Raw genomic sequence first — 11,764 nt, 5'->3', positions numbered from 1 at the left:
ACGAGCTTGTCGATCTGCTATTTTTGAAAAATCTTGAAAATGTGTGCAAGTCTTTGAACATTTCAAATCCTTCTAAGGTTTTCTGAAAAACCTATGTTTCTATAAGTGGTGCTCAAACCTTTTCATGTGAAGGACCCCCAAAATGATATGTATTTGGCCACGGACCCCCATCTCAAAATATTCAGTTCGAGGGACCGCCCAGAAGCCCTAAAAAATACATATATTCAAAGATTTGCACACAGCTTGTATATCTGCTATTTTTCAACACAAGGCCCCTCCACCTTGGGCCCTCAGTCCCCCCCCCCCCCCCCCCCCCTTATGACAGGCACATTAAACATCAAATACGGAAATGTTGTATTGTATGTGTATGAATTTCATGGAATAAAAAAAGTGTGGGGCGTGACATTCACAAACGACCTCAAGCAGTAGCGCTGCAATTTTTTTCTACGAATAGAAAACTATAATTACATGATTCGATGGGTCACTAATATATGTATAACACTGTGTTGGGACGTCGTAGGAAATCTCCTTTGTCCTCCTTGGCTTCCCGTACGAGATACAGTGTTGTGGTCGTATTCCCATGTTTTGGCTCCTATGCCTCTGTCTACACCCAGCCAGTAACATTGTTATTTAGCTAGCTTGTTAGCTAATCTGATTTAAGATTAAAGTCTGCTGCTCACTTATTTTACTTAGTTAAAACTCTGCTTACAGTTAATATTTTGAAAGTCACATCCGTAACGCACAGCTTACAACGTGTTGCTTACTAGCTGATTGCAGATGGTCTTTATGTTATTACATTATGTTGTAGCTAGTTGTCAGCTAGCCTATCTATAAACTATACAACAATTTGAAATTATGGCTCCAATGATATTGAGGTAAGGCCGGGACACACCTGGACAGGTTACAACACTGTATTTACATTTGAACCTTTTGGGACACCTTGACTTCTGCATGGAAGATGGAATCCATTGTTCCATCCATATACCTTTAGAAAATCTGCCATACAAGTTTAGTCACAACTACAATACATTGATTGATTGAATACTATATTAGTCAGACATGTAAACAGAATGAGGTACAGACAGACATTATTTAGGTTAAAGGGATAACCACAAAAAAGGTCCTGGGGACTTGTTTCCATTGAGGTCCTATGCATTTACACTTTTCCCCCCCATATTTCTGCTTTTGTAATTGATGTTATCCTATGCAAAGTACTGTGTTCTATCCGTCTTTCAATGTTATATGAGATACATAAAGTGGTTCCTGTGTAAATAAGCCGTAAAGCTTACTGGGATCTCTTTTTAGTTGACCTTGTACCAGTGATTTGTGCTGTCATGAAACTAATACATTCTTCAATCAATCAATCAATCAATCAATCAATCAATCAATTCAATTCATCAACCATAAAATAAAACATATAGTTACATAAGATGATGTTGACTTAAAGAAAAGAAAAACCCTCCCGTAAGGATGGGACGATAAGCGATATTATCGTTTATCGTGATAAGAAACACTCACAATAATCATATTGTGGAGATTTAATCTATCGTGATATCGTCCTTCGTCATGCACTGGGATCAATTCACCTTTTATTTGCCAAGCTGCATATCAGGTACCACTTAAACCCTCTATAATTGGTAAAAGGTACTTATAATATACGTACTTGATACAGTCTTTGTTTCACTCTCTATCTATCAAATGTCTTTGCCAAAAAATAGCCATCTACAAACTCACAACGCCTCGCGACGCGTTGTGAGCTTGTAGATCTGCTATTTCTTGGTAAATGTTCCGCCCCAGGATAATGGATTTTGATTATCGCGATAATATCGTAAATCGCGATTTCTTTTGTCACAATAAATCGTGATATGAAATGTTCACATCGGCCCATCCCTGCCCTCCTGTCGACCTGGTCTCTAGGTTGTCTCTTCTCCATGGACCTTGTGGAGGATCATGCCTCTGATCCTGTTTGCCTTCGTGGTTCGGTTCAGGGATGGACTTCCCCTGTCAGCCTCCACAGACTTTGAGCACGACCAGGAGCTCCAGCAGAGGAAGCAGCAGCTTAGGTCCATCAGCAAGGCACTCGGACGCTTTCCTGAAAAAGGGATCTTCAAAGGCCACAACCTCAACATTTAGTAAGGACTAGGATATAACCCCACATAATTGATTGATTGAATACTATTAAAAAAAAAGCACAGATGTACAGTTCCATACTATTCGGACACTTGTTTGGACACAGTCATTTTCTTGAATGCTGCCTTCAGGTATGGCATGGAAAGAGGGCATTTGCAATTTTTTCACCATAGTAAAAACTGCATGCGTGGTCTGGAGAGGGCACTTTTTACAGACGTATAAAAGGGCAGGGGCTCAAGCCCCCTTTGATGTCTATGTGTGCACGTGCCTGCTACCAGATGATCCCATTAAAGAGGATGGGCGAGTTGATTTGTTGTCCATATTGGTCAAGCTGTGGCCGGGTGTTTGTTCACTAAACACCTCTCCTCTCATTCATTCAGCTTGGTTTCCTCCGAGGGTGTATCCTACATGACTGTGTGTCACAGCAGCCTCCCCGTGGCCATGGCCTTCTGCTTCCTGGAAGACCTGCGCTGGGAGTTCACAGCAAGCTTCCAAGGCACCGCAGTGGCCTTGGCAGCCAGGCCGTATCCATTTTTGGAATTTGGTACGCAAGAAGTGTTCACAGTGTTTTAACGCCATCATGGTAGATACTAGATATCTTGGGAAGGAGTCAGTGCTCTGTGTTCTACCGTCTACGCCGTATGCTGTGAAGAAGAAAAAAAAGAGCATATATGCCCTCGTGAACCTTTCAAAGTAGCGTATCTGGCATTATGCGAACTCATTATAAGAATGTCCCATTTCAAAGTTTTCAAGTGAAAATAGAAGATAGATAAATAGAAAATAGAAGACTACCTGGTAGTAGTCTCCTGCTCAAAGAGCCTCCTACTGAGCCTCCTGTAGACCGATGATGACCCGGTCATCAAATTATTGGCTCAGGAATGTGAAGAAAATCTCAGTGAACTCGAGGCTTCATGGGGTGTGTATTTCTTCGTAAGCAGAATAGCAAAATTGGCAATCTTAAAAGCTTGAAACTCATCACATTGGGATGAGTTATGAGCTTTTAGATCTGCTATTTTGGCTTTATCTGAAAAAGAAACAAAATAAAGGTCAGATGTTTTTAACAAAATAGAATTAAAAACATTAAAAAATATATATATAATGAGATACCCAAAATAGGGATGCCAGGCTGAATGTAGTTAAAACATTTTTAATGCTTGTATTGCTCACACTGTGATTTCACAAATACTAGACTGGCAGTCATGTGGCATTTACACATCATGTGACGCTTCCAAGATTCCTTCTGAGATCCCTGTCAGGCTTGACATAAAGTATCAACAACACCACATGGATTAGAACTAGACTAATAATAACATTGTTGTCATTTCCACTACAAGGAAATGATTCTGATGATGACAGTTCCAACTCCGTGACCAATCCCATAGCACTCAAGCTGTAATTTTACACCAACCTTGAACAAGTGCCTGCTACATATCTGCATAATGTCAGCAAATAGCTTTCTGACAGGACTGACTGTGGTGTCTCTGTAAACTATGTTGGCATTAAAGCAATGATGGCAGTAGGGGTGCAACTTTATTGAACTAATAGATGTAATCAATAAAATAAAAACATATATACTGTACTATAGATAGATAGATAGATAGATATATAGATAGATAGATAGATAATCGCTAATTTAAAGTGTTAGTTCAGCTATTTTTTACATAAAGCTGTGTGAAATACTTGCCATTAAAATAGTGGTTACAAATGTATTAATTCATTACCAGAGTCCTGTGGTCAGAGTTCTGGTCAGTTTTAGATGAATATAAAGTAGTTCCGGTGATTTGGCAGGGGCTCATGGCCCAATCATTAAAAATAGACGAATCCACAAAACTAGCATCATTTGTATTGTTGACCTATTTCTACCAAATAGACCAACTTTCGTTCAACTTTGACCCCTCTGTCACATGGTACTATTTTTTTGTGTCCAGTATCACTACGCCGCGGCAACGTATTTCCCCAAAACAAGGTGCTTTGCAGTCAGCTGATGAGAACGAAACCTCGCTCTATATGGTAGAAATAGGCCAATAATACAAATTACGCTAGTTTTGTGGATTACAGGTAATCTATTTTCAATGATTGGGCCACGCCAAATGGCCCCCACCCCATTGGAACTACTTAATATTCATCTAAAACTGACCAGAACTCTGACCACGGGACTCTGGTAATCAATTAATACATTTGTAACCACTATTTTAATGGCACGTATTTCACACAGCTTTATGTCAAAAATAGCTGAACTAACACTTTAATAAGCATATCGATTAATAATCTATCCTTGATTTCATAAAAAAGTTCGAAAATTGTGAAAATAGTTGATCTGTAAGCTCACAATGCATCACTTCACGATGCATTGTGATCTTGTAGATCTGCTATTTTGAATATGTTTGCACAAAGTATAAAATGTACTTATAAGATGTAAAATGTAAAAAAACATTGTAAAATTCGGATAATCAAAAAAGTTATAGATAAAATAATCGCTAATAAAACGGTTGTAGTTCAGTAGTTGTAGACCTAGATGGCAGTAACATGTGTTCCTGTTCCATAAGCCAGTGGTTCTCAACCTGTGGGTCGGTTTAAGTGTATAGAGGGTAAATGTAAACAATTTAAGGACTTTGTAATGCCTCTAAAATGACAACTTAAACATTGGCCAAATTGTGAAATATTAGAGGCAGAAATTGTGAAAATAGCTGATCTACATGCTCACAATGCCTCGCAACATGTTGTGAGCATGTAGATCTACTATTTTCACAATAGAACTGTGTTATGCAAAATGTAATGCCTCAACTCTTAGTGCTCGTCAGGGTGGGGGGAGGGTCCCTAGTTAAAATAAGATTATTTTGGGGGTCGCAGCCTGACAAAGGTTGAGAATCACTGCCATAAGCAATATGTCTGGCATGTTTCCCACGGACAGACAGCACCATTCAGAAGCTGAAGCAGCAGTACAACCAGAGTGGTGGTCCAGCTCTGGAGGTCACACTGGCTGAGGTTCAGGAGGAGCTCAGACGCCAACCCCCGCAAGTCCTCACCCTCGAGGAAGTGGAACTAACCAACGGAGCCACCAGTGAGCATATAGAGCAGCTACCTGAATCTGGTAAGACTCGAAGCAAAGCATTGGTTACACCAGTGATTCTCAACCGTTTTAATTTCAAGGACCCTAGAACAGGGGTCGTCAACGTTTTCAGGCCAAGGACCCCTTAGTTGAGAGAGAAATTAAGCAAGGACCCCCACAACATGTTAATAGATTCCATATAGTTTCATCTTTTGACAGCATAATGACAGTCAATCATCAGTGTATTTTGGATTCTTGAACCGTCAATATTTAACCCATTTAGGCCTACCGTGTAACCTATAGTTAGGGCTAAATCAGAAATTAGCCTACAAAAACAAATATGTTGCTACATACTGTACATACTGTAAGCCCCTCCCAAACAGCAAAATGTGTTCGCGGCCTAACTTGATCTTTCGCTCTGTACTTAGTCTGCTCGTTTTCCCCTCTACACCAAAGCTCTTTGCCGAAAATAGCCGATCTACATGCTCACAATCTGCTATTTTTGGCTAAAGGAGAAAAAAACATTGTGAAAATAGCTTATCTACATGCTCACAATGCCTTGCAGTGCGAGGCGTTGTGAGCATATAGTTCGGCTATTTTCACAATATTTATCTGTGGAACCAACCGAGTCACATTAAATGTAATACCTACAATTCTGATTGCTTGTCAGGGTGGGGGTCCCCAGTTCAAATATGTTTATTTTGGGGGTCACAGCCTAAAAAGGTTTGAGAACCCCTGGATTAGACTAAAGGCCAGAACCCCTTTTAGGTCCCCAATCTATACTGTAAAATCCTTGACTTACTCTTTGATTTAAGCCCTTTGCTCCTCTAGGGTGCATAGGCCGTTGACAAATGTTCTCCATTTCAATCGGTTTTTGGCGGTTCTTTCGAGATTTCCCCAGTCGAGCCCACTCTCTGCCATTTCTGTAAAATCCTTAGTGTTCATTTAACTCTGTCTGATGTACATGACATGTTCCCTAAAGAGGAAAGGAACTTAAAATCTGGGGCCCAAAATACAATGAAATAGTGGATCACATGTAAATTATCAGTGTGTATTTTGTTTTGACTTATTATTGTGTGTTTTTCCTTTGTGGCTTAGGTCAGAATCTGAGACTGGCCCCCGTTACAGCACCAGGCATCCTCTCCCTGGTACTTAATATCATGTGTGCATCTTTGAATCTCATCCGCGGTGTCCACCTCATAGAATACAGCTTTCAAGTATGGGCCAGTATTGATCTTTGTTTTTCATTCACATTTTCTTTTTATTGATGTGTTTAATAACAACATTGTACATTAACACAGTTTCCATACTGAAAACTAATGGTAGCAAAAAGGAAGAAAGAAAAATGGGGAGAAAAACACTAAACACAAAGAACAACTGACCCAATACAAATTTGGACGAGACAAACCATCAGCCTGTCTCTCCGACTACTGTACAGTGTAGAATGTTTGATATATGGTCGCTTACCTTGCCATATTAATTTAATTACAGCTGTCTGAAGCTTAATCAGAAATTAACTCTGGGTAGAATATTGATCTTAATTATTGATACTCTGCACTAGTTGTGGTTATTGATTTGTAAATCAATAACATAATAAAACCAGAATGTGTTGCTCCATTACTGCAGTATATTTGACAGAAACAACAACGGTGAAATAATAACAGATATTCTATGATTAAATGCGATCAACACAAAGCGCTTTTGTTGATTTGTATTTAACTAAGCAAATTAAGTCATTTGTTTGGAAATAGTTATACAAAAGCTAACATTGAGGTTAGTTACCTCTTGTGCCTTGGGCATAAACGGTGTACAACGGTCAATGAAACGTTTACTGTATATTGTCTTGCCACAGACATTTTACATTAATAATTAACCTGTTTGTGCAGTTAAGGGTATCAGCAAACATTGAAACGCCTTCCATTTAAACAGTGCTGATATTTGTTTCCTGGTACCTACTGTAGGACGACTATGAAGGCATATGGAATGTTGTGGCTTTTCTCCTGGCATTTGTCTGCTGTGTTTCGCAGGTAAAGGTGCACGTCAATCATCTTCATCCTTATGCATTATCATGTTCTTTTTTGGGGGCGAGTGTGTAATTAACACTAAAGAACATAATTTAAAAACCAGGCCTCCATAAACATCATCCCTTTGAATGATTCCTATTATGCCAACAGTGCCATCTGTACCTTTTCCACTCAACCCTGAAGAAACCCTTGGCCTTCACTCTGTGGAGTGTGATTATCCTATGCAATGCCTATCTGTTTGGCCTGAGGAACATGTGGCAGCTGCTCTTCCACACGTCCGTCGCGTCCCTCTCCACCGTCCTCATCGTCTCCCGCAAGCTCCAGGAAAGACCAAGTGACTGTGGCGTGTGAGGAACTGTTCATGGTGTGGCGCCTCTTTCCAACTCACTCGCCGTCTTGCCTCTCTGGGTTTCAGTACAGGTGAGAAAGAAAGGAAACTTTAAAATTTGAGGGTCTTTGTACACTATCAACGTTACAGAGTTGTAAGGGTCAATTTAGACCCCCATAAAGGAACCTAAAGAGTCCCTTAAATCCACCTGAGAACCACCACTGACCTAAAGGACAGTTATCAAGATGTCCAATACACATCTTTTAAAGGACAAAACATCACATCACCGTAAATGACTTGAAGGATTATATTTTTGTGTTGTATACAGTAATTGGTTGCACTTTGTTTACATTGTATCCAAGACTGTAAAGAGGATATGCAAACATATTAGGCATATTGAATCCTCAAAATACAATCATAAGAATATATATTATTATTATTGTATATTATTAACGGTTAATCAAATAGTAAGATGGGTAGATTTTTATAGACAAGTTTAGGATGTAGTAAACAGAATTTCTATATTAGAATAAAGAGCTTCACCGTCCCATTTAGAGAAATTTCTCTTAACTTTTAAGCTTACAAGGATCGTTGTGACCAAAGTTTTTCTTTTGAGAAAACAATGTTGCATCTGCTGAATTGTTCAAGTTGACGATCTTTTGCATTTTGGAATCGGGCTGTATGCCTCTTCTCATTCAGCACAGTATTATTTTTTTCTACCAACCGTAATTGATTATCTTCCTGTAAAGTATTCAGGATGGAAGAGTTTACATTGCTAAATGAGGTAAAAAGCTTGGGTCTAATTGTATAGGTGGTGTTCTTGATGAATGAATATCTCTGCAGTCTAAAGATACATTTAAATAATTGGACATGTTTATCATTGTAAATATATACTGTACTACTGTATTTGTTGCTATAATTGCTGCTTAGGCTAGAAGGAAACATGCAGGCTGTTGTATATTCCATGTCTTACTGTTTGGCAAAGCAAATATAGTATACTTTATGTCTAGTATTTTATTTGTATTATCGTAAAATACACATTTTCCAGCAAGTGCTCACCTACCTATTGTAAATGCTCAAAACTAAGGGCTCGGCTAATGACCTCATAGTTATTACATTCTGTAAAGCGCCAAAGATCTTACTGTAGGTCCATATAAGTCATAACGTTTTATATTATTATTATTTTAAACATTTACTGTTTTAACACAATTTATGATCCGGGGAAAAAAACATTTGAATTCATTCCCGTTTTTATACAATTAAAGCAGCACTATGTAACCTTTTAACAACTATATGGCATATTATGTCCCACTGTCCCTTTTATATGCCCATATTTGGAGATTGGGACCTCGCCCCAACTTCTTGCCCTTAGGGCGTCTTACTAGTAAAGTATAGTACATGTTTAAGCAATAACCATCATCCTTCCATAAATGTATTGACTCAGGGGGGTCCCTGCTTTGGGCTTGACTGTATTATTATGTATAGGGGAGACAATCTGAGTTTCATAGTTTTATAGCATTAGCCAAGGCACCAAGGCAGAACTGTCAGTCAAAGTGGGGACTGGCCAATCACAGCGTGTCCTGTCCGGACATGCTTGCAGATAATCTTGGGTAATAAAGTCAGAGACGTTGGCTGCCGTTATGTGTAGTGATACCCCAAACTACATTGTGCTGCTTTAAAGTAAACCCAGTTATTTTACAGAGTCTATTTAAATAATTCCTTCTGACACTCGGCATCCTCTAGGACAGGTTATGTAGCTGGAAGCACCGAATTTCATGTTCTAAATTATTGTGAATTTTATTGAACAGAATACTAGTCTGCACTACTGTTAGGCACATATTGTTTTTTCTTATTTTGTTTTGGCTACTATAATACCAAATTTATATTTAATTGAATGACCATGTCATGCAACAAAAATGAAGTGTTTCATGTCAAAAAAAGATCCCAGGAGAAAATACATTATTTTTGTCATATGACACAGTAGTTGGACAAAATATAAATTAGCCTTAACAGAAAACGTCTGTATTTCAATTGATAATTGCGCTGCTAATGAGTATGTATCATAGGCTAGGTTTATATCTTTAATTTATTATTAATTGCTCAGTTTTTGATATTGTGTATACGGTTAACTACTTATCTACTGTATAAATATTGCTCAAATAATGCACTCATTGTCCAACACGTGAAGCAAATTGTACATCAAAGAATTTGGGTTGTGGTTGATTTGGAAATGTATAAAGTCTGTCCTTGCCCTTGCAATCTTCTGTAAAACCTGATTTATACTTGTTGCACGAAAAATAGCCAATCTACAAAACTCTCATTACGTCATTGTGAGCTTGTATATCGACTATGTTCGGTGCACAACACAGCACACAACTAAGTATAACGCAGGCTTAAGATAGGTTAAAAGGAATTGGTCAAGAGAAGAAACCGGTTACATTTCCAAATGCAGAGCTCTCTGGTTCTTCACTAATACTGTACTGTCTTTAACGCCGTTTGAACTTGTGCTTTTACTAGAGAGTTTGGTTGTGTTCAACTTCAATATTTCCTTCAGTGCAAAAGTCAGTGCAGAGTTTGTGAAGCCTTAATTGCTAAATATTTGGTGTCGAAAAGTACTTGGTCATCATGTAAATTAAAATTTAATATAATTTTTTTGTTATTAGTTAAGAGACAATGGAATCATCAATCAATGTAGTGTTGCTTCAGATAAAAAAAAATATTTTTCTTTATCTCAGCTACGCCAGAGTTTGTCGTCCTTTGGTACAGTGTGGTTATATACTGTATATGGTTGTTAACCCAATGATCTGCTAATTATCATTCAAATGATATCGGCATTGGACATCGAGTCCACCCTAGTTGCCACACTACATTTAAATGGATTTTTATTTAAAATAATAATTTGTATACATTTGTGGTATTTGTTATTCTGCTTTATCTTTTAACAATATAAAGCCTGAAGTAAAGTAAATAAATTATGACTGACTGTATAGGAATGGCATAATCATTTTATTGACCAAATGAATGGTGAATGATGGTGATAGACCTGTGCCACCAACCCCTGATGATGGTACTGAGGTTTTGTTTTGTTTTTTCTTACATTGTAGCTATAGTGGTTGGCACTCTGCAAGAATGTAGGCTACAGTAAACAAGCCTAGCAGCACTTAATATCTTAAAGGACAACGTCACCAATTTTCAACCTCATATACAGTAATTGGTCCTCACTAAAGCTCACTAAATGATAACATGGTCTAATTATTTTCTAATCAGTCTGTGTCTCAGAGCAGGAGGGCTGTGTGGACAGTTAAGCATTTTTTATTAATGCGTGAACAATGGCTTCTATTCTATTCTAGCATGCTAACTTCCCAGTAATAGAAAGCCTGTGGTTTCTATTAGCTTGGATTCCTCATCGATTATGTCAATGGTAGGCAAGTTTCTGAACTGTCCACAGCCACCCTCTGAGACAGTCGACAGAAATAGTAGCCTATTCCTACCATGAAGATAGGTTGAAAATAGATGTTAAAGTTGTCCTTTAAAAGGTTACAAATACTGTATAACATTCTGCAGACAGGGAAACCTGAAGTCACTTTAGACTTCCTGATGGGTTCGTTATCGGAGACAGAGGCAGTTTAATTCCCTAGCTGAATATGAATCAAACAAAGGACCAGCCTATTCATATAAGAACAAGGAATATGTTCATTCATTGCACCTGCCAAATGAACTGATAGTGACAGGGACTGATGTGGTATTTTATGTGGTGAAACTGACATATGAATAAACGGTGTCTTTTCTCACTTGATGTGTGTTTGATTCCGCGTGTCGAATAGCCGAGCTACGAGCTCAAAACGCCTCCCATCCAGATACCGTTGCACGACAAAGTCAACATTGGGCAGGGCTGTTAGACCATACCTAGCACAACAGTTCCATCATGTAAAATGTGACATTAATTAACATTTTACCAAACAATGTATATCCATCTTCAACCGCTTATCCGGAATCGGGTCGCGGGGGTAACAGTTCCAACTGAGATTTCCAGATTTCCTTATCCCGAGCAACTTCCTCCACTCCCTCAGGGAGTATACCGAGGCGTTCCCAAGCCAGTTTGGAGATATAGTCCTTCCATCTGGTCTTTGGTCTGCCACGGGGTCTCCTCCCAGTGGGATGTGCATCGAGGGCCTTCCTAGGAAGGCGCTCGGGGGGCATCCGTACTAGATGCCCGAACCACCTAAGCGGACT

General features: G+C 38.8%; 1 protein-coding gene across 2 annotated transcripts; it reads left to right on the top strand.

Annotated features, from left to right (window-relative positions):
• Positions 1 to 605: 605 nt before the first annotated feature.
• Positions 606 to 10,985, top strand: sec22c (SEC22 homolog C, vesicle trafficking protein). 2 transcript variants are annotated; one of them, XM_080751567.1, is made up of 7 exons: positions 606 to 875; positions 1,918 to 2,132; positions 2,511 to 2,674; positions 5,042 to 5,221; positions 6,278 to 6,327; positions 7,141 to 7,206; positions 7,354 to 10,985. In XM_080751567.1, exons 2-7 carry the CDS (start codon positions 1,951 to 1,953, stop codon positions 7,552 to 7,554), a joined length of 843 nt encoding a protein of 280 aa, XP_080607693.1. In that variant the 5' UTR covers positions 606 to 875; positions 1,918 to 1,950; the 3' UTR covers positions 7,555 to 10,985. The 2 variants fall into 2 exon arrangements, with proteins under 2 accessions (XP_080607693.1, XP_080607692.1); XM_080751566.1 differs by having other exon boundaries at positions 6,278 to 6,396.
• Positions 10,986 to 11,764: the final 779 nt, after the last annotated feature.

Source organism: Nannobrachium achirus (genome assembly GCF_963921795.1).
Source record: "Nannobrachium achirus genome assembly, chromosome: 21".
Classification (NCBI taxonomy): Eukaryota; Metazoa; Chordata; class Actinopteri; order Myctophiformes; family Myctophidae; genus Nannobrachium; species Nannobrachium achirus.
This window is presented reverse-complemented; position numbering and strand designations above follow the sequence as displayed.

Bases quoted from the DNA above. Each gene is read 5' to 3' on its own strand.
- sec22c (XM_080751566.1), top strand. From the start codon at position 1,951: ATGCCTCTGATCCTGTTTGCCTTCGTGGTTCGGTTCAGGGATGGACTT. The intron at 2,133-2,510 runs GTAAGGACTAGG...TCATTCATTCAG, and splicing joins GGCCACAACCTCAACATTTA to CTTGGTTTCCTCCGAGGGTG. The intron at 7,207-7,353 runs GTAAAGGTGCAC...TTATGCCAACAG, and splicing joins TTGTCTGCTGTGTTTCGCAG to TGCCATCTGTACCTTTTCCA.